This window comes from Balaenoptera acutorostrata, chromosome 6, assembly GCF_949987535.1.
Source record: "Balaenoptera acutorostrata chromosome 6, mBalAcu1.1, whole genome shotgun sequence".
Classification (NCBI taxonomy): domain Eukaryota; kingdom Metazoa; phylum Chordata; class Mammalia; order Artiodactyla; family Balaenopteridae; genus Balaenoptera; species Balaenoptera acutorostrata.
The window spans coordinates 108,010,096-108,034,134 of NC_080069.1; the positions used below are offsets into that span (position 1 = coordinate 108,010,096).

The window sequence follows — 24,039 nt, forward strand, 5'->3', positions numbered from 1 at the left end:
GTGTACAGCAAAGTGATATTCATATATATATGTCATATATATTATATATATATGACATATATTTGATGTATATATGACATGTATATGAGATATATATATATATATATTGTTTTCCAGATTTTTTTCCCATTTAGTTTATTACAGAATATTGAGTAGAGTTCCCTGTGCTATGCAGTAGATCCTTGTTGATCATCTATTTTATATATAGTGGTATGTATATGTTAATCCCAAACTCCTAATTTCTCCCTCCCTTGCCCCACCTTTCCCCTCTGGTAACCATAAGTTTGTTTTCTAAGTCTGTGAGTCTGCTTCTGTTTTGTAAATAAGTTCATTTGTATCGTTTCTTTAGATTCCACATATAAATGATACCATATGATATTTGTCTTTCTCTGTCTGACCTACTTCACTCAGCATGATAATTTCTAGGTCCATCCCTGTTGCTGCAAATTAGGTTTATTACACAATAACAGAAAATTGGAACACTGACGGTAAGCTGTGAATTGACATTTCTAAAGGGGCTGAGGAGGATACGTTTTGATCACCAGATTGTCTGGGGTTGAGTCCAATACAAGTTTCCTTCTGGAGCTGGGAAAACCAGGATAACACAAGGGAACAGCGGCAGTGAAATGCTTCAGGAGGCAGCAGCTACTCAGAGACGGTGGGCATGTCCTCCACAGGGTATCATGATTAAGGGCTTACGGTTTTCTTTGGTTTTGCCCTCTATCTTGATTAGAATTTTGCAATGTTTATACTGCCACACAGAATAAATGGAACCATAGCTTACTTTTCAAGCTGTGCGTTGCTGACATCATTGTGTTTGTCACATTTAGACCACTTCTAATAGATAACATTTTGTTTTTACTCTTTAGCACATTGAAGGGGAGCACAAGACTCCCTCCCTCCCTCTTTTGGTGCTTCATTCACTTTTACTTTCTCTATCTCTGGTCAAGAGGTGAGGGTCTCCCCGGAAATAATTAAAAATCAAAATAACAGGATGATTTTTTATATGTTATCTCCAGGATCAACCTCCCTTCCCACATTATTGCTCACCTGCATTAGTGTTCTACTGCTCTTGTAACAAATTACCATGAACATGGCAGTTTAAGAAACACAAATTTATCTTGCAGTGCTACAGGTTAGAAGTAGGAAAAAAGCCTCAGTGGGCTAAATTCAAGGTCTCAACAAGGCTACATTCCTTTTCTAGAGGCTCTAGCTGGAGGAGGGGGGTGGAAATCCATTCCCTTGCCTCATCCAACTTCTAGAGACTTTCCTTAACTTATAACCCCCTTCCTCTGTCTTCAAAGCCAGCAATGTGGCATCGCTCTGAATTCCTCTGCTGCCTCCCTCTTCCATATTTAAGGACTTTGGTTGCATTGGGCTCATCCTGATAACTCAAGATAATCTTTCTCTTCAAAATTCAGCTTATTAGCAACTAAATCCATATGTGAGTTGAATTCTCCTTTGTCATGGAAGGTAACATATTCACAGGTTCTAGGCAGTAGAATATGGACATCCTTGGGGGTCCATTATTCTGCCTACCACACATCCTACAACCCTCCCCAGTTTGGGCAGCTGCATGCCTGAGGACCCATTATCCCAGGAGAAGATTAGCACAGCAGAATCAGAACACCAAGCAAGAGAAGGAAATTTTTTTTTTTTTAATTTTGGGTTTCAGAAGTTGAGGTCTAATTAGAAGGAATAATGATAATAGTAATAATAGGAAGAATCTGTGATCTGTTAGAGAAGTGGCCTCCCTCCCACCCATAAAGACTACTTGATCTGGGGGGAAGAGAGCCATGTTGGGAGTCAAGCAAGATGACCTTGTTAAAGAGACCCTGTCTCTATTCCCACCAGGCTAATGACATGGGTGGTTGGAAAGGACGAGGGCTGTAGAAAATCAGGTGGGTTTGAAGGATCTGAAGGCAAAGGGGGGATCTGTGTCTCACTTGCCAGATAGTGTCCAGTGGATGGTAAATGTGGTCAAGTGCTCTGCCCTGACATGAAAGCTGCCGTCTACAAATGCCTTCATGGTCTGTCTGGATCAAGAGGGCTTCGGCCAGCTCCCCTCAGACCATCATGTCCTGAGGGTTGTGTAGAAGAGCTGCTGGACATTCCTCATTTCCTCAGTAGGGTGGGTAAGCTATCTAATGGTTAAAACCAGATGGCCTCAAATGACGAGTGGTGGGGATGAAGAGAGCCGGAAGCAGATACCAGGATGGCCCATGCACCTATAAATCAGGTGGAACAGGGACGTCCTGGCTTATGCCAAAAAGGAGGGAGAGTGATGGACAAGGGCCAGATGAGACAGCAGGTACTGGAGTTGAGAGGTGATGGTCCAGCATCAAGCATCCCCTCACTCCCATGCCTTACAAGTACCTCAGTCCCCTTGAACTTAGACATTCAGGAAGTGGTAGGAGGCGGCACACCTAAACTGACTACAATTGCGTTTCCACTGCCAATGGATGGAGCAGAAAATAAATAAAATTCAGTTGTAGAAGCACTATAGGAAATTAAATACATGGTGTTCTTGAATTTTTGTGGCCCCAAATATCATATCATATCCCCTACATAAATACATCAGTAGCTGTGGCTTTCATCATATCACACACAAATGGCACTGGGTAAATCTCAAATAATTTCCAGTTACATTCTTTGGTTTTTCAGAAAACCTGTGAGTTCAAGAGCTATTGCTCTCTTTGAAAGATTAAGAAACTGAGGCTAATGAGGTCAACACAGATTTTAAAGCTCGCCAATGACCAGGTCAGGGCGTAAGCCCACTTCACTCAGACCAGCCTTCTTTCCAAGGTTCTTTGCTGCTGTCTCTTCTCAGCTCCTCAGGAAAGCAGCCCAAAGTGGCTCTAACACTGATAGTATTGGACACATGTCCTTGGGCCTCCATCCTGCCACCTTGTGGTGAGACCTTGGAAAGTCACTCTGCTTCCCACATTGGTGGCAAGTATATTGAGGAACAACAACTAATTAGCTCCATTTGGCTCTAGTGGAGAATGAAGTAAAGCGATGGCGAGATTGGAAAGGGGCCAGATCAAGAAGGCACTGAATACCCGGCTAAGGTGTTCAGCTTGTAGGACAATGTTTCCCAAGTGTGCTTCCAACACACTCTCACGTTTCACACATATACACACTCATTACATTGTTACAAATTCAGATTCCTGGGACAGAAACCCATCTATAGAATCAAAAATTTCTAGTGTGGAACCTGGAATGGGCATTTTAAACAAGCACCCTTGGTCATTCCTCTAAAACAAATCATCCAGTTAAGGGCCCTCTTCTATAAGCAACAATGATCCTCACATATCTTCTTCTGTGTCCTTATCCCACATTTGATATTAAAGCTCCATGTAAACAAGGCCACCACCCCCCCCTCCATGGCTTTGCCTTGGCCATCCCCACTCTTTTCCTAATGTACGTTGACCCATCTTTTGAAGCCAGTTAAGACACCAACTTCTCCAGGAAGCCTTCTACAAACCTTAGGTCTCAGCTGAAACTTCTCTTCTGCACAGGTGACATGTTCCCCACTGAGTGCAGAGAAATAAGGCAGGCCCTACCTCACTCTCAATTGGACTGTAAGCTTCCTGGAAGGCTAAACCCCAGTGTGAATACACTGGGGAGGGCTAAGGCCCCAACTCATTTCTATTCTGAGCACCTTTATACATGATCCTATCCAGAGGTGCTTCTGGAGATTTGTAAACAGAATTCCTTCAAAGGTGTTCATTGTTCTACCTGGGGATTGAGAGTGACCACACCCTCAGACCCTTAATCCAATTAAGAGCTTGCAGCGGATTGGTGGATCTTGTACCGGTGGGGCAGGGCAGGGGCAGGGCCTGGGTGTTGGTGAGCCAGAGGCCAGGAGCTCTCAAGGACCTACCTATTGGGTACTAAAGCTCTAATATCTCATTTCATTCCTCCAACACTTCCAGGAGGTAAGTTTAATTATCCCGCTTTGCAGATGAGGAAACCAAGGCAGCCTGGTGTGCTGAAGGCCACAGAGGTAGGTGCTATGAGTAGCATGATCTTCCTTGACCAGCTGCCCCTCACAGGGAGGGGCCTCCAGCATGTAGCCTTGGCACCTGGGCCAGCACCATGTTCATAGGCCAATGGCACTTACCACACATCCTGAGGAGTCCACCTGGCGGTCAGACACACACTTGAAGTTTCGAGTACAGCCCCCATTGTTCCGAGAGCAGTCACGGACGGGCCCAAAGGAGGACAGCAGGTCATTGATGGTTTCAAAGTATGTGGACAGCATGGCTTCTTCCCTTGGAGAGAAAGGAGATGGTTAAATTCCAGAGACATCTGTATCATTGGGTTAAAAATAATTTTAATGTGCATTTATTACTTTTGAGATCATCATTTATTATACTTACAATGAAGAAAATGAAATACATATTTAAAAAATAAGAAGTAAAGAAAAACAAAAAGAAACAAATTCAATAGGTATATCATCATATGACATGATGGTTGTCTAGTTTTTTGTTGTTGTATTTATTTTGGCTGCACCTCACGGCTTGTGGGATCTTAGTTCCTTGAAAAGGGATCGAACCCCAGCCCCAGCAGTGAAAGTGCCGAGTCCTAACAACTGGACCGCCATGGAATTTCCAATGGTTGTCTAGTTTTGATAAAGAGGAATATAATTGGAACTTGGTACCGTTTATTTCATTAGTCCTCATAATTTTGGAAAGTAGGCATGAGATTTCCATTTTACTAATAAGTGAACTGTGGCTCAGAAAGGTGAAGTATCATTTACAAAGCCAAGACATGGAAGCAACCTAAGTGTCCATCAACAGAGGAATGGATAAAGAAGAAGTGGTACATGTATACAATGGAGTATTACTCAGCCATAAATAGGAATGAAATAGTGCCATTTGCAGCAACACGGATGGACCTAGAGATTGTCATACTAAGTGAAGCAAGTCAGACAGAGAAAGACAAATATTATATGATATCACTTACATGTGGAATCTAAAAAAAATACAAATGAACTTATTCACAAAACAGAAACAGACTCACAGACATGGAAAACAAACTTAACGGTTACCAAAGGGGAAAGGGAGGGAGGAATAAATTAGCAGAATGGGATTAACAGATACACACTACTATATATAAAATAGATTAACAACAAGGATTTACTGTAGAGCACAGGAGACTATATTCAATAACTTGTAATAACCTACAATGGACAAGAATCTGAAAAAAAAATATGTATATAACTGAATCACTTTGTTGTACACCTGAAACTAACACAATATTGTAAATCAACTATACTTCATTTGAAAAAAAAAAAAAGAAAGGTGAAGTGTTTTGTTGAAGGTCACCAAGCTTGTACTGTGGCAGAACTAAAGTCCGTGCCAAGCTCCATCTGAGTCCAAAGAGAAAGTTCTTCCCACTACACAGCTCTTAACTTGCATTATACATGTTTCTACAGAGTCCAGACCTCCCCATAACAACTCTGCAACTCTGCAAAATTCCTATTATTCCAACGTTGTGTATATAAATTGAAGCTATGGGGGATATGGGGCTTACCCCAAATTATTACACAGCCTATAAACAGCAGAGCCAAGATACAAACACAGAACTGTCTGACCCTCGTACCCTAGAACTTTATTTTTCAGACTGTTGCATACAAATCACACCATCAGTAATGGTAGCATCAGCTGTTGTAAAGGTGATAAGATTCTAGGCAAATGCATGGCTCCTCCCAAATGAGGTTCACAAGAGACAAGACTAGACTAGCGACCATAATCCATGGATCTGCCAAAATTCTATTACATGAGAGATACAAATGGAAGATTCTGGAAAAAGGGCCCCAAATAAGGAATATCCTAGCACTGGGTTATTTATGATGCCTACACTTGCAGGAGATATTATTAAAGGGACACTACAGGCAGTAAAAAGAGGCACTATATTCTTCCATGTTGTATGCCTCATGGAATCTGGAATTTTGAAAGAAGGGAGATGCTGGTACATGTACACGTTGTAAGAGGAGGCCAGTGAGCACTATTGCTGATGTCTCTGGACCATCCTTCATCCCTTCCCCCATCCTTTCTCTCCTCAGGCTTGGAGCTCCAGGTTTCAGGATCCTAGCTTATTCCCTGACTCCGGCCTCATTCCCTTCTATCCCATCTTTCATACTGACTGCCAGTGAACTTAGTAAGTCCCCGCTCTAATTAGATACCCCATGGATCAATAGTTCTCCATTACTTATAGAAGAAAATCTGAATTAGTTTCATTGGCATTCAAGGTCCTTCATAATCTGTTTCCTGCTTACCCGCCTGGCTACATTTTACCTTGTCCTCATAGTCTCCCTTTGATAGCCACAGGTCTCTTCTCATTCCCTAAACACACAAACTTAGGTCAGGTTCGCTGAAAACAGACTCTGAAACAGAGCACTGCATATACGAGGTTTATCAAGGAGCCCTCGTGGGATATACTTGTAGGAAGTGAGCAAGGCAGGATGGGGCAGGGGAGAGGCTGTCCTGCCATGTGGTTGATGCCATGTAGATCTGAAGCCTCAGTTGGTCCTGAGGGGAGCTCTGGAGCTTGGATGGCCCGTTAGGGACACCCTGAATGGAGGCAAGGGATCCAGGCCTCTGCAACGCCACGTCAGCCAGTCATTGGCATGGCTGCCATCTGGAAGGGGGTATCCTTGGGAGAGGCAGTTCCTTGTGGCTGAAGGCAGTGCCCAGTGAGGGACAGAGCTGTGAGCCTCAGCCACATTCTGGAGGATGGGTGGGTCAGCCCTGAAGAGGGGATCTGAGTACAGTATGTGCCTTTACCTTTCTGAATCCTTAACCATGCTTTACTGCCTGCGATGCTCATCTCCAAATTTTCTCCCTCGCAAAATCCTAAGAATCCTTAAAAATTATTCAAATTCAAGTTCATATTCAAATTCATTCATTCATTCATTCATATATTACAAATGTTTATTGAGTGTTTACTATGTGCCAGGCATCATTCTAGGTACTAGGGATGCAGTAGTGACATTGGACAAAGTCCTTACCTCCACCAAGCTTACTGTGACCTCCTTGGTGAAACCTTCTCTACTTCCCCCAAGCAGAATTAATTCCTTTTTCCTTTGAGTCCATTGTTTAAATCTATTATCTTACTGATCTTCATCAACAACTCTGTGGTTTCCCAAAGAGACTGTAAGCTTCTTGAGTGAAAGGCTCATGACTTAGTCATTCCACTTTAGCCCCCAGCACAAGGCCTGGTAAGAACTTGTGTTAAGTAAATGTTTTTCAAGTGAAACAAAGAAAACACCAGAAGGCATGGATGCCACCGCCACCAATCAGTAATTTTACCAAGAGTATCTCCAGCGAGGACACTCCCCTGCCTACCCCCACCTCTGGGTTCCCATCCCAAATCCTTCATGCTCAGGGCTGTTGTATAGGGACAAAAAAGAACATGTGAGGAAGAGAGCTGCAAGCTTATCCATCACTTCCTAACTTTGTATAGACTGAGGTCAGGGTAACAGGTAGATGGAGGAAGAGAATCAACAGTCCCTGAACTGAAGCTCTTGGGAGATCTGCCACTTTTGAATCACGGAAAGGGTTGAGGGTCCTGGAAAGACATTAAGGGTATTAAAATATTAATATCCTGAGAAGCAGTGATAAGTGAGGGAAGGAGACAAAGATGGAGGGAGAGACAATCTGAGAGAGTGTGAGAGCAGGAAAAGAGATAAACATATAGAGAATGTGCTAGAAAGAAAGAAGGGAAACTGAGAGGCAGAAACACCCTCATCCAGAAGAAGGTGGATGGATGGATAGATGGAAGGATGGATGAATTGACAAGTGGACAGATACACACAGAGAGAGAGGGAGACAGAGAGAGTTAGAGACACCCAGGAGTGTCATAGAGAGGGAGATTAAAAGAGAGGAAGACGGAGGGTGTAAAGAGAGAAAAAATGCAGAACTAGATCAGGAGAAACAGGAGTAAGACCCAGAGATTAAAAAAGGAGAAAATACCAAGGTAAGGAGAACAAATGTGGAAGTGTACGGAGGAGGTGGAGAGGAGGGAGGGAGGGGAGGGGGGAGAGAGGAAGGGGATGGGGGAAGGAGACAGACACAGAAAGACAGAGAATGAAAGTGCAGAGAAAGATACTGTGCGAGTGGAAAGAGCAGAGACAGAACAACAGAGAGAAACAAAGGAAGAGGGGAGAAAAACAAGCACAAATTTTCACCTTCCAGGGCAATCTGGCGACAGCTCAGGCTATACAAATAAGGAGGCTGTTAGCTTTTGAAAGCACTGATTCTGCATAAACATCGGTTATACCAGGGGAACATTATTTAAAACACAAAGCCCTGACACAGGGGCTGTTACTGAGTTGAGAGCAGTGATTGTGTCAGTCTGGGAAGTGACAGAGGGAGCTAAGGCAGATGCTGGCATTTTCTTAACTCAGGACTCAATCCCTCATCCCAGCTGCTGAGTGCAGGATTTGGGGTCTGTTGGAGCTCAGAGCTGCCCCAATAGCAGGGCACAAAGGGATGGAGGGAACAGTCCTGGAGGTGGAGGTGGGCTGGGGTGATGGGGAGATCCGGGTGAGAGTCCTAGCTTTGCCAGAAATCACCATCATCACCAACATCATCTCCATCCTCTATGACTTCCTGAGCACCTGCTATGGGAGAACTGTGCTAGGTTCCTTTCCCATGCTGTCTCTGTAGCCTTAAGGTCTACATTTTTACTCCCCTTGTACAGCTGGAGAAACGGGATACTGGGGGGAGACGTCACTGGCCTGGGTCGCATGGATGTGAAGTGTTGAGGCCAGGGTCTGCATGCAAGTCTGCCTGACGTCAGGTCCTGAGCTTTCTCCAGGCCACCGTTGAGCTTGTCCAACCTGCTCTGTGCCCTTGGGCAAGTCAGAGCTCTCCTAACTCTAAAGCTGGTAGAAATCTATACCCATCCCTCTGTGTCTTAGGGGAGGAAGAACTGGAAGAACAGAGCCTGTGCCACCTTTGCACACTGCCCAGTGCCGCCTCCTGGTCTGTGTACATGTCACAGTAGCCTCAATCGGAATTGGAATAAAAGGGGACAACACCAGTGTACTGGTTTCTTAGAGCTGCCATAACAAGTACTATAAACCAGGTGACTTAAAACAACAGAAATGTATTCTCTCACAGTTCTGGAGGTTGGATGTCCAAAATCAAGGTGTCAGCAAGCCCATGACTCCTCTATAGGCTCTAGGAGAGAATCATTCCTTGCCTATTCACAGCTTCTTGCGGCTCCTGGCAAACTTGGCGTTCCTTGGCGTGTAGCTGCATCACTCTAATCTCTGCCTCCATTGTCACACGGCCTTCTTCCTTCTTCCTTGTGTCTGTGTGTCTTTTCCTCTTCTCACAATGACACCACCCACTGGATTTAGTGCCCATCCTAATCTATTATGACCTTATCTTAATTACATCTGCAAAGACCCTATCTCCAAATAAGGTCACATTCTGAGGTTCTGGGTAGACATGAGTTTTGGGAGGATGCTAGGCAACCCACTACTCATAGCTCAGAGACACATCCTTAAGCTGAGTCGGACGGTAGGACAGAGCCGAGATTAACACCCTGGTCTTTGGCTCTTAACGCCAGTGTTCCTCACACCACACCTTCCAACTCCACGTTCTGCATGTTACACTGCGGTATTTACAAGGCCTATAAAGTCTTAGAAAAAGGATCCCAGTAAAGCCATTTCTGCTTCATCTGAGAGGAGAAAAGACCAACATTAATTAAGTACCTAACACACCCCAGGCAGAACAGAGGTTGGCAAACTTTGCTATACAGAAATCCATAGTCAATATCTTAGGCTTTGCAAGCCATATGGTCTCTGTTCCAACTACTCAATTCTGCTTTTACAAAACACAAGCAGCCATAGAAAATATGCAATGACAATATGCAAAATGCAGTGAGTGAGCACGGCTATGTTTCAATAAAACTGTATTTACAAAAAGACACAGCAGACTGGACTGCCGTTTCCTGTTTTACATGGGAAAACCTGCAGGTCAGTGTTGGAGTTTAGATTTGAACTGAGGTATGTCCAACTCCAGAACCCACATTCTTTCTCCTACATCAGCGGTCCCCAACCTTTTGGGCGCCAGGGACCAGTTTTGTGGAAGACAATTTTTCCACAGACGGGGAGGTGGGGGGCGGGGGGAATGGTTCAAGTGATAATGCGACCGATGGGGAGGGATGGGGAGCGACGGGAGCGACGGGGAGAGACGGGGAGCGGCAGATGAAGCTTCGCTCGCTTGCTCGCTAGCTCGCCTGCCCGCCGCTCACTTCCTGCTGTGCGACCTGGTTTCTAACAGGCCGCGGACCCCTGTCTTCCATGAAGTTTCTTCTGAACCTCACCCTTCTCATCTGCAAAATGGGAACAGCATCCTCCTAGCTCCCAACCATGTAGGATTATTGTGAGGATGCAATGACAAGATGCATAGGATCACGTTTTACAAACTCAAAAACCCAATACAAATACATTTATCATTCATTCATTCAACAAATATTTGAGCACCTACTGTATGCCCGGTACTGAACTGGTTATTATTATGTCTCTCCTTTGGCCTCAGTCTGCCTGTATTTCTGCATCTATTAAGTCCAGCCGCTGTCTAAGATGTTTCCAAGCATCTCTCCAGTTCTAACACTCTAATTCTTTTTTTTTTGTTGTTGATAATACTGTTTTCAAGACAGAGTCAGCCAGACCCTACCAGGCTGAGTGGGGCTGCCATCCCCTCCCTAGCTGATTCCCTAAGTGTGAACGCATCACCTGGGTTCCATTTGGCCAGCCGAGTCAGCTGAGCCCCATGCCGGCGGCTGGGAACAGATGCTGACGTGGCCCCCTGTTAATAAACACCAGGAAAGGTCTGTGTCACTCACAGAGAGGTGCTAATGGATGACTCAGGGCCCAGACAGTGACAAGACCCCCACGGGTGCAGACTAATCACTCTCTGATGACAATAGGCAGCCTTGTTTCCTGAGCTCCCAGAGAGGGAGGAAATGAGGACAGGGCTTGTCAGGAATCAAGCTGCCCTCCCCCCCTGCCCAGCCCCGCCCTGGGTTCAGGGAGGCCCTCAGCCCCAGCGGCAGGGGCAGCGTGGAGAAGAGTGATAACGCGGCAGGTTTGTCCCCCAGCTTCACTCACCATGAGACCTGGGGTGAGTCCCTTAAACCCTGAGCTTCCATTTTCTTGTCTGAAAAATGGGGATATTAATACCTAGCTGGCAGAGTTAGCGAGGGCGATAAATTAGATAATATATATGCCAAATATTAACAGAAGGTGCCCAACAGCCAGCTAAAATTATTATCATCTGACTGTCCTGCAAAACTGCAAAGGCCATGACTTGAGAATGTAAGGAGCTCGATGCAGGAGAAAAAAGGAGGACCTGGGGCCTCAGAGTATCTATTTACTCACTTAAATTTTTTCATTGATACCTAATTTGGCCCTGGGCTGGTTTCTGGTGGGGGTGGGGGGGGGGCGGCACGGATATAGGGATAGATATGCCATAGCATGTGCTAAGGAGGAAGGGAAAAACAAAAACAATTAACCTCACAACATAACTGGGGCCACAGGACTATAAGGAGGCCACCCCATCCACCCAGACTTTGGTAGTGGGGGGTCAGACGAGGCTTTTTGGAGGAGGCAGTATTGAACCTGAGGCAGAAAGGCTGAGCAGGAATTAGCCACATGAAGGAGGGTGGCATGAGATACGGGTATTCCAGGCAGAAGTAGCAGAGGGTATACCCTGATTGGGGGAACTTCAAGCAATTCAGGGAAGCTGGAGTGTCGAGGAGGAGATGGGGTGTGGCAGAGGCTGCCGGGAGACAAGGTTCCGTGTGCCAGGCCTCAATGATTCTTCCCTTCACCCTGGGAGCTGCACGCATCCACCAGAGGGTTCTAGAAGCAGATTCTGCTTTTATTTAGACTAATAACACAGACTACAATTTTATATAATCATGATGGCAATAACAACAACAGCAGTAATGATAGTTCATGATTACTGAACGTTCATAATATGCCAGGCAATGTTTCAAGCATGACATGTGTCAGCCTTCCTAATCCACATGAAAACACAGTGATGCAAATGATATGATCATCCCTGTTTTACGAAAGAAGGAAGTCCCTGTTTTGAGGATTAAGCGGTTTTGAGACCAGCTGAAGATCATGTTAGGAACAGTGTCCGGACAGTGGCTGGCACACGGCACAGGGAAGCAGATTTGGGCTTTTTTAAAGTCAGAGCTATTGAGCAATGGGAACACTATCTCCCAAGGTCCTGCTGCTGCTGACCACCGCAGAAACACAACCTGAGGAGGGATGGACATTTTCTGGGATTGGGGTGGAGGAAAGTCAAGCTTCCGGGGGAGGGCAGTACAATACCATAGTGATAGTCACAACAATGGCTACAATCTATGGAGAACTTACAACCTGAGAACTTAACATGGGTTATCTCGTTATTTCTTTATTTTTTTAATTTTTTAAAAACATTTTTCTTCTGGCCACATGCATGTGGGATCTTAGTTCCCCGACCGGGGATCGAACCCGTGTCCCTTGCATTGGAAGCGCGGAGTCTTAACCACTGGACCACCAGGGAAGTCCCTATCTGATCTCGTAGGGCTTGCTACAGCCCTATGGGATGGTGACATTCTTATCCCCATTTTGTTGATTAAAACAGAAACGCACACCCTCGGATCAGGACCTGGTGCTTACAGAGGGGAGGGGACTTGCCCTGTGACACACCGTGGCTCTGCTCTGGTGTGTCTGTCTCCAATCCCAGTAGGGTCCTGCCTTCCTCCTTAGGATCCCTTCCCACCTGGAGATTCTGGGACTGGTGTTGCAGCTGACCCTGATCATTCCCCTTCCTTTAGCAATTATGGTTTGCACTAATTTAGGTCAGGAATACATATCGCTGTGCTGAGTGGTCTCAGAGCTTCTTGTGAGTGCCTGTGTCTTTGAGGAGCCTGCCAGCTTCCTGCCTGCAGAGATCCTCTTCACTCTCTTCCCCCTGCATGCTGGGTATGTGGCAGCTGTTCACTGAATAAGCAAGGAGGAGAAGGAAGAGGAGCGGGGGTGAATGAGGCCCATCAGCTGTGTGGTCTTGGGGACAAAGAGAAAATGATTCTGTGTGGCCACTGCCCATCTGTAAAATAGGGACAGTAAAATTCAGCTCACAGGGTCGTGGTCAGGACTCAATGAGATAGAAGATGTAGAAGGCCCTCACCATCATCAGGCTCATACAGACACCTTCATAAGGGTCTGCTGTATCTTGGAAATGCATTTGTTCATGTCACAAATATTTACCCAACACTCACCACCATGGAGGTTGGAGGTTAAATATGCAGAAAAGAGCAAAACAGACATGGGCTTTGCTCTCCTGGAACTTATAGCTCAGTGAATGGAACAGAGCCACCCAGCAAGTCCCTGTCACTGTATCTATACCTGTATCTGTATCTACATCTACATCTATATCTGTGTCTATATCTATAATTATAAATTATGATAGATGCTTACAAACTACAGGATACCAGGAGAGCATATGGCAGAGGGGACAATCTAACCTAGGGAACTGGGGGTGGGACTTGGGTGTCGGAGGGAGCATATTTCCCTGGGGATTGTCAGGCCCTGAAGCAAAACCAGCCAGTGGCCTGGAGGAGTTCTGTCACATCTGGGCTTTCCCCAGGGGTGCTGGGATAACGTGTGACCCACACACACACAATGACCTTGGAGTCCATCTGATCTCTGAGGCCATCCTTCTTTGGCAAAAAGCCACCTCTTCCTCCCTGTGCTGACTGCTCATTCATAGAAAGCCTCCTCCTTGCCAACCCGCCCCCCTTTCTCCTGCCCCTTGCAAATCCCATCATTATATTCAAAAGAAATCAAAAAGGTTCAGTGACAATGCGGAGGCTTGATCTCATAGGGAAGCTCATTAAGGTGGGCTCCGAGAGGTGGAAAGGCGCTGTGTTCTCCAGAAGCCCTCTTGCCCGGCGATGGTGGGAGACCTGGTGTCCTGGGAGGGCAGAGGGGCTTGCCTGACAGGGGCAGAGGAGAGCCCACCATTAGGGAGTAAACAGGGCTGCATCCTCCAGCAGGAAAGGCTCTGGCTGGAGGTTGGAGGAGTGGGATCTGGGTCTAGCTCTACCTTGTACTGCTATGTGTCCCCAGGTAACCCTCTACCCTCTCTGGGCCTCTACTTCCACATTTATAAAATGATGGGATGATTGCTAAGGGTCCCTCCAGCTCAGATTTCTAGTAACCTTATGTGACTTCCCAAGAAGGATAGGTGGAAATGTAAGAATGAGGGAGGGAGGGAGAGAGAATAGCCATGGTTTCCATTGTATCCATCATATCCAATACTTCCATTGTTCTGCATCTACGGAAATCAAGGGTCGTATACAGTCAGCAGGGAAATGAGAAATAAATACAACTGTGCTACCAGGAAGAAGCCCTGGGCTGAAACACAGACCCTGCCACTTATTCGCTGAGAAGACAGGTCACTCCACCTCTCTGAGCTCAGTTTCCCCAAGCATGGATCATGGATAATAACCCCTAACTCTTAGGTTACATGAGGATGACATGAGGTAATAAAAGCTCCGCGAAGGCAGGGGCTCTGGCACGCTCACTGCAGTCCAGTGCCTGGAACATTGTACCCAGACTTTTGTTGGACAGATGAATGAATGAATGGGCGAATGAGTGAGTGAATGGATGCAAATGTATGTGAACCACTCCACGGACACCCTCGCTTTTATTGTTGTGGTTGTTACTGACAATAGCCTGCTTTTCAGGCTCAAACCCTGAAAGTTACTCTAAGCTGGGAAAACAAGCGTTCTTAACTCAACCTGTAACCCTTTTGTCAGTCTAGAGAAGCATATGGGCCACATCTTAGAATAATGTTTTTAAACGCACAAGATCAAATACAAAAAGCGTTACATAAGAAACCATTTATCAAAACATTTTTTTAAAAAGCTAACTGGCATCTAATAATATATATGCTTCTTTATTGACACATTAAATAAAAAGGTCTAGGAACAGATGTAATAATGACCGTAAATTGGAAGTAGTGAAGAGAATAAACTATGTTTTAAGACATCTGCAACAAATGAAACAACAAACGTAAGATGGTACAAAACTATATGTGATTTCTCTTGGCGAAAAAGTCACAGGTGCGATTAATACACCCATGTCTGCAATGGAAGGAAATGCTAAATTTCACTCAGAAGTTGGTGAAAGTGAAAATTTATTATTAGGGGATTTCATGGACCATCAGCACAGACCCTGGGTTGAGAGCCTCTGCCTAGACTTTGATAGAGAAAGCTTCTCTCTAAATATCTGTCGATCTGTGAATATAACCAGACGCTTGGGTCCAGATAAGAAGAGACAGGAAATTAAAACTCAGTTACGATAACACCAAAATCACTCCTTCCTGATGGGGCATATGTGGTGTAGGGAAAGGGGGACAGACTTTGCCTTCAGAAAAAGAAAATTTTAAACTCTTAAGGGCGTGTCCTCACCCAAGTGACCTCCCTCTCTGAACTTGAGTTTCCTCCTCTATAAATGCATCATTGCAATGTTCCCTCAGTGCCTGGGGGACTGGGTGAAATAAACGAGGCAATGCACCTTGTGCAAAGAAGCAAGTGCTACCCCTCAATGCCCCCCTTCTATACCTTCTAGGGTGAGACAAGATTTTTGCAGCCACTCACACTTAAGAGCTGCTGAATGTACCACAACAGGGATGCATTGGCACCTACTGAGTACCAGGCCATCTGCTAGATATTCAGCACTCAGAGGTGCCCAGACAAAGCCCCACTCTCAAGAAGTGCATAGGCTGCGGCCAGAGACAACAAGATTTATAAAGTGGGGTGAATGGGGCTTCCCTGGTGGCGCAGTGGTTGAGAGTCTGCCTGCTAATGCAGGGGACACGGGTTCGAGCCCTGGTCTGGGAGGATCCCACATGCTGCGGAGCAATTAGGCCCGTGAGCCACAGCTGCTGAGCCTGCGCGTCTGGAGCCTGTGCCCCTCAACGGGAGGGGCCGCGATAGTGAGAGGCCCGCGCACCGCGATGAAGACTGGCCTCCGCTTGCCACAACTGGAGAAAGCCTTCGCACAGAAACGAAGACCCAACACAGCCAAAAATAAATAAATAAATAAATAAAGTAGCTATTAATTAAAAAAAAAAAAAAAAAAGTGGGGTGAATACTTACAGCATAGATGCATAAAAATACATGAGATCTCCAAAAGGAAGCAATGAATTCTTCCTGGGCTGGTTGGGGAAGGATTCTTGGAGGGAGAAGCAATACACTGGCTCTTGAAGGAAGAGGGGGACAATGAGGGGGAGGAGGAGGAGGAGGAAAGGAAGAGGAAACGAGAAGAAAGGAAGAGGAAACGAGAAGAAAGGAAGAGGAAGCGAGAAGAAAGGAAGAGGAAGCGAGAAGAAAGGAAGAGGAAATGAGAAGAAAGGAAGAGGAAACGAGAAGAAAGACAGGGCAGGCGTTAGAGGGTAATGCGTGTGGGGAGTGGAGGAGACAACATGCCAGAGAAAGGAAAAGAAGCCTGGAGAATGCAATTCTATCCCAGAAAGTAGGGAAATCGATTCTGTAATATAGGTGCAGGGAGGAAATAACATTCCAAGCATTGTTAGAACAAAGGAAGAAAAGAAACGTGAAAAGAGAATAATTTGAAACATCAGAAAGCATTCGGGATGCCAGTGAGGGGACTCTGAGCCGGAATCCCAGCTCTGTCTGGAAGCTTCACTGTGTGACTTCAAGAGAGTCACTTGGTGTCTCTGATCTCGGCTTCCTGATTGGTCAAATGGAGATTATAGCACCTCCCTCTCAGGACAGAGGTGACAATGAAATGAGATAAACCACCTAAAGCACCCACGTGTTGTCCAGCACCGAGCAAGAGTCCAGCCATTGTAAAGTCCCTCTTACTGCCCTTCTCAGTCAGCACCTGGGGTGCCTGCTGCCCTTGCATGGTAGTGACAGGTTAGGAGAAAATGCAATTTTTCAAGAGACTCCAGCTTGCGTAGAACACGAGGCACCTCTACCAGCCTGCAAACAATTACTTTATAAAATGTAAATTCCAGGCAGGAAAAGCCTGCGTCTATCAGCTACTTGCCAAAACATATAGTAGTGGATAGTGAGTTATGGTAATTAAACACTAGTTAATTCATTTACTGAAAAGAAATATTGCTACTTTGAAGCATCAGGGTTATCTGTAGCACAATTTAATGAATGGAGTTTTTAATGTGGTGGAAATCGCTAGGTAATTGCCAGCTGATCATCCATAATTACAAGACTGTTAGGTATGCAAAGCCTGAAACAATGTTTCCTAATTTCTTTAGGATCAACAAAATAAGCATTCATCCATCCGTCCATCCATCCATTCATATACCCATCATTCCATGTAACCATCCATTACAAAGATACTTACTGAGCACCTGCTATACCCTCCCCTGTGCTATGAAGAGTCAGAAGTACAGACAAGACTAAGCCATGGTCTCTGCCCTCCAAAAAGCTAGCAGTGTTGAAGAACAGAGAAGACACAGCAAAAAGGTCCATGGGAAGTCAGAAGGGGAGGAAGTTACTTACAGTTTGGGATGAGGGGAGTGGGTGGTAGTTGGGTGTGTGGACCTAGAAAGACTTCTACCTTCTTGTATCTTTGGAATTTTGAACTGTGTGCATATATATGCTTATTCAAAAATAAGTAGATATTTTATTTCAAAAAATAAGTGAGAACTGGAGAAAGAGGAAGAGGAGGAAGAGGAAGATAAATATTATGGACTGAAAATAGGTCATTAGAGTTGAGCTTGCACCATGGGTGGTAATGCAAAAGGCATTGACAAGAATGTAGCAGTTCTCACCAATCAAGTTGGCAAGTATTTTGTCAAATGATAATTCTCAGTGCTGACAAGGGTAGAGTGAAATGATGTTCTTCCTATTCTACTTGTGCTGGTATAAATCGCCAAAATTTATAGAAAGTGATTTGGCAAAATCTACCAAACTTCTGAAGTGTTCATACAGTTTGACCTAGTGATTATAGTAGTACATTGTAAAGGAAAAAAGAGCAGCCAGGTAAAGAGATATGTTCAAAAATGTTCATCATAGTATCATCCATAACAGGGTTAAAAGTGGGAACGATCTAAATATCTAACAGTGACAATACGATCCATTCATATAATAAGTTATGTGAAAATTTATAATTATGCTTTCAGGTATAGCTAATTACATGGAAAAACTTTATGATATTATTTTTTCCCCAAAAAATCAAGAAAACATTACATATACACAAATGCACATGCATACATAATTAACAAAAAGAGACACTTCAAGGAGGCTATGGTATTTCACTGGGTTGGATGTGTGATAAAAGGGGTGAAACTATGCAGTAGACAGCCCTTAGATTTGTTCATACAATATCTATGCCCCCTTCTGGTAAAAGCACCCCCTTAGCTTTGTGGAAATGTACATCACTCCCCCATACACACATACACCATGGATAGAGCCTTGTAGATTCATCAGTCAAGGTGCTTGCATTCCTCTGTGAATGAGTGAGGTGAGTGAGGGAATTGATAACCAGGCCAAGCAGAGGCTCACTCTTGGGGATGTGAATCTTAAGCAGAATGTCATGAAGGTTGAGAATGTGGAAATCAATTGCTTGTAAACTACCCATGATCACGCCCCTTTGGAAGTTCTTCACGGTGCCCCTCTGTGGCAGGTCTACTTGGGTTTGCTGACTGTTGTCATAAGCAGTGGCCGGCCATTCTAAGTTTCTGAACAGGAGAATGACATAAATAGAGATGTGTCTACAAATAATTAAGGAACACTTCAGTTCAGAGCTTCTAAGTCTGGTTCAGTGTGTCTTGAGTTTTGGCAACAGAAGATCCAGATGAAGATTCAGGGGTTTTGGAGAAGGGTATTGAGAGAGGACACTGAGTTTCAGGCAGTTGTGACCAGGAGGGATGTTTGTCTTGTGCCTTATGAGAGAGACCAGCAGAGGGCAGAAGACAGGGGAAGGGAGGCCTCCATCACAGCCCTGCCGCCATCTGGAAGAGCACGGAGCAAGGAGGAGGGAAGGAGGAAAAGCAGAGAATGCACCTTGAGACCAATGGTAATAGAGTTGCTTCTAAATTCAGTCTCACACCCAGTCAGGCAGGCTTTATCTAGAGGCCCTGTTTCTTATGAATCCGGGGCCTGAGCTTGGGGACCTAGGAGGCCGTGAAGTACAGAGGAAGCCACTGAGCCTGGAACCCAGGAGAGTAGGTTCAAGTCCTCTGCTCTGCTGCTCAGGTGAAAGATCCTGGACAGGCACTTTCTTTTTCCCGAGCCTCAGGATAATTTGCTCATTCATTTGGCAGCATGTTCATTCATTCATTCATTCATTCAGCAAATATCTATTGAATGTCTACTAACTAGCATGTACTACCAATTTAGACATATGCAGGAAAATTGGTTCTTTATGTCAAAAGGATGGGGAGGCCCTCGGTGGTACTGCTCAGGGAGTATGGGGGAGCCATGGGCTCCTCCCTTCTGGGTTTATCCCCTTGTCTCTACTTCTTAAGGATCTGGGTGGACCTACATCAGGCAGCAAAGAGCCACAGACTCGCTGACAGAGAGACGTACAGCACAGGGGAAGATGCAATTACCGCCCACAGGCCCGTGTTGCCGGTGTTGTTCTAGACAAGGCCACTATTTGCCCTGCTGGGCTGGGTGGATAGAAAAGACAGAGTGCGGGGGAGGAAGGAGGTGGAGACCGTGCTTACAGGCGAGTCCCAGGGTCCATGAAGCACTCAAGTGCAGATGGTGCACAAGCATGTAGAGGAACTGACTTCTGCAAATCGTGTTTTCTTTTTTGGTGGAGGAAAGACTTTGCTCTTTTAGAAATATCAAATGTTGGGCTTTATTCTACATATAGTAAAGACTGTGGTGTATAAAAAAAGAGTCCCTTCCCTCATGGTATTTATATTCTACTAGGAAGAGAAACTTCAAACAAATTTAAAAGGATTAAAGAGTTAAATGGCTGAAGTGTTGGACAGTTACTGTGACAGAATGAGGCTAGGGAGTGTTGGCGGTGGGCTGAGGGGTGGCGTGCTGGTTTACTAAGACGTCAGGGAAGTCCTGTGGGGTCATGGAGATGATCAGCGGGGTAATGAATGCAGAGTGACTAGCACAGCATCTGGTACACAGCAAGTGCTCAAGAAATCACTGCTGTTAGTGTTATTGTGAATTACGTTCTAAATTCCTTCTCTGAACGTGGGGACAGCAATGCCTATTTCATAGGGTTGCTGAGTAGATTAAATTCGGAAATATGTAAAAAGAAATTTATGTGACAAATTCAATACGGGATTATTGAGAGCCAGCCATGTTTCAGGGGAGACTGGCATAAACAAACACATAAATGCATAGTATAAAGTCAGAGTGGTGAGTGAAGGACGGAAAAGAACGCAGAGGCCGAGATCAAGATTCCTGGTGTGGGGAGACCAAGGACCTCCAAGGCTTGAGGAGATGACCTTTGAACAGAAGCAGGGAGGAAGTGCTGGAGAGAACAGGGCTGGGGAAAGCATGTCACAACGGGAGGAAACAGCAGGTGCAAAGGCCCAGAGGCAGGGGTGGGGTTGGCCCTGAAAGGAGCATCAGGGGCCAGTGGATCTTGGAGGTGACAGCAGGGGCTTTGGGTACGAAGCAAAGGTGCTGGAGGATTTTGTAAAAGGAGTATGATGATCTGATTTACCGTTTAAAAGCATAACTCTGTGTGTAGTGTATATTATTCATCTTATTCATCTTGGTGTATCATGAGATCAGAGGTAGCATAGGCAAATGATGTGACACTCGTTCTAAAAGCAACATATTCATTGCATGCCTATTATGTGTAGGCTGCTAGATACAGGAGTGTAGATGGAGACAGCCACTACTTCTTGCCCTTGGGGACCTTCTGATGGTTCTATTGGCACAGTGTAGATACTTCATAAATTATCATCACTTGATATGAACTAATATATATTACATTGCATTATATTTTACTATATGAATAGCACAGCATTTGTATTTTTATCTCTCTTGCCCCCAAAGTGACAGTGTTACAATTCACCAGAGGCTCATTCTTGAGGAGAAAGGAGCAGCAAAAGAAAAAAAAAAAAAAAAAAAAAGAGGAGGCAGAAGTAAGCAGGAGGGAGCAGGGGCATGAAATTTCTCACCACTGTATCTCTGAATATGTGGCTATAACCGTCCTCTCATTTGATTGTCTGGTGGACTCCTATTCACATTCCGGAGCCCAGCTCACTCTTCGCCCCCTGGAATCCAAGAGCCCTCCCTCCACCGTGCCACTCGGGCTGAACTGCTGTCCCCTGCCTGTCCACCCTCCTGGATCCCGGATGCATCCCTCCTGAGGCACCTTGAGGGGCACATGAGTATGATGTTTACTCACAGTGTTCATCCTTCTTGTTTATTGGGTTGGCCAAAAAGTCCATTTGGGTTTTTCCATAACATCTTACAGAAAAACCCAAGCGAACAGTTTGGCCCACCCAATATTTGTATAACCTCAGAGATTAACACAGGCTCTGATGCAGTTGGTGTAAAAAACATCTACAGAAGAGAGAAAGGGAGAGAGGAAGAGAGGGAGGAAGGGAGGGAGGAAGTGAGGAGGGAGAGAAAGGAATACAATTCTTTCCTTCTTTTCCAGGCAATGCTAAAGCTCATTTCAACCAGCAAGTGCTGAGCTTATTGATCAACATTTCTGAGGTACTGAACTGAGTTTCTATTGACAGAAGTAACTAGCAACTAGGCTGGGGGAGAGAGAAATGTGCTGACGGCCAGCAAATCATAGCCCTGATATCAGAGTGCCTGTCTATGCCAAGGGGGACAATCATTAATTTCCTGTTCCTTCACAGTTACATTTCTTGGGCTGACTGACAAGTTCATTTTAGGGATTCATCAGGCCCTTTATAAATAAACTCCCTTCTTATGCCATGTTTCTAACTGCACCTGCCACCCAGATGATCGGCTGCCTGGGACGCACATAAACATTTCAAATTGCTAGCAATAGCTCAACATAGTAGTTAAAGGAAATCTTCCCATTTCTGTATTATATAATCAAAAGGGCCCAATTCCCCAGGCTCAGGCATCTTTATTCTGTGCACAGAACTGAAGAAGATTTCATTTATTGATTCCCTTCCCACCCCCCCCACCTTTAAATAAATGATACCCAAGCATTTAGTTACAAAATCATTTGTTGGCATGCAGACCTTGAAATTAAGTCCCCTGTAAAAGCTGTGTGACTCTGAGTAGGGTACTTAACCTCTCTGAGCTTCAGTTTTCTTGCGTGAAAAATGTGGATACATTGTGAATGGCAATGTTGCTAAAGAAGACAAGAGCATGTTTAAAGAGGGGAGACACACTTGTAATATTATCTCATTAAGTCTCATAATGAGTCAGCCTCATGATTGCTATCTCCATTTTACAGGCAAGCAAATCATGTCTCCAAGAAGGGAAGTGGCCTTTTCCTGGCTGGTAGTGGCAGAGGTATGAGATCAACCTAGTTCTGCCTGAGGCAGCTGCTCAAAGAAAGGCAATTTCTCATTAATCTTGTTAGTGATTTTACCTCTCTGCCTGGCCTAAAATTCCATTTGGTGCCAGTGGCCTTGAGGTTAGCCTAGGAAGAACTCAGCTCTCTGCTAGCCTTCACATACACAAAGCAATTCCGGTCTCTCTAGAAACAATTTTGCAGGCTCCACTCATCAAAGCAAAGTTCTTAGAATCCAAATGACTGGTGTTGCTGCATCTAATGTATTTGTATTCACTGTTCAGTTTATTTTGCTAACAGTAGCCAGAGGTACCTTGATATTTGCATTAGTATACAATTTCTCTTAAAGACTGTTTATTTTTGAAAAGGTTCTGAGTAGTTCTAACTATTAACTTGAGCAGGAAAATTTCTCTGCTTAAAGACAAGGAGCCATATGCGGTGGAGCTTCGGGGCTGAGACAGACATTTACTGAATACCTACTGTTCAGTGATCAGTGGTATTCAGTCAGCCTGGTCCTCTGGCAGCTTCTGTTAGAGTCGGGAAATGAACATTAATCCCATAATGCTATGTCTCCTATGTGTCAAACAGGGAGCGGGGCAAAATGTGCTATCTTACCCCAAACCCATGAAACAGCACCTGTGTTCCTTAACCCCCTTTTATAGATGAGGAAACTGAGGCATAGCGAGGCCTGGGGACAGGCACAGTACTCCACAGCAAGAAAGTGGAGGATCTAGAATTTGAATGCAGGCTGGGATGAGCAATATGGTACCACTTGATTCACAGCTGGGCTCTGAGCTATGAGGTGAGGTTACTCCAGCTGGGTAATGGGCATATGGAGATCCATTGCACCAGCCTTTCTACTTTTGTATATGTTTGATATTTTCCATTAAAAAAAAAATATATATATATATATTTTTTTTTTTTTTTTTCTTTTTTTCTTTTTTAAGTGCAGGCTCTGGAACCAGACTGCCTAAGATCTTAACTGTGAAACAGAAGTAACAATACCACTCTGGACATGGGGTTGCTCTAAGCATAAAATGCATTAACACAGACAAAGCATTTAGAACTGGTCACAATGTAAGTATTCAAGACCTGTTAGCTGTTATTTTTTTTTTGTGCCATGTGGCCTGTGGGATCTTAGTTCCCAGACCAGTGATCGAAGCCGTGCCTCCTGTAGTGGAAGCACCTAGACTTAACCACTGGAAGTCCCTTAGCTGTTATTTATTGTAACAGCTAAGATGGAAAAGTCTGCAGTGTTCCTTGTGTAGCAAGCCCTTCCCCAAGTATTACTGAATATAAGGAAATTCACCACCACCTTCCTGAGAAGATTTGAAGTGTTATTTGATTTGCCTGAAAATATAAACTTGACTTAGAAATGTAAATGAACCAGTCATATATCTACTTAGAGTATTTCATGTATTACTTTAGTAATACCCCTACCTGTTTAAAATCTCACATTACACATAATAATACATTTAGAATTACTGCTCTTGCCTACTCTTTTTGAACAAAACTACTTTATTCCAACTCTTTACCTG

General features: G+C 44.7%; 1 protein-coding gene across 3 annotated transcripts in view; it reads right to left on the minus strand.

Moving 5' to 3' along the window:
• Positions 1 to 24,039, minus strand: part of ASTN2 (astrotactin 2) — a 913,616-nt gene that overhangs the window by 360,708 nt on the left and 528,869 nt on the right. For all 3 annotated transcript variants that reach the window (XM_057548646.1, XM_057548645.1, XM_028165454.2), the window contains one exon: positions 4,127 to 4,277. In XM_057548646.1, coding sequence (XP_057404629.1) covers positions 4,127 to 4,277 — 151 coding nt within the window. The remainder of the gene's footprint in view (positions 1 to 4,126; positions 4,278 to 24,039) is intronic.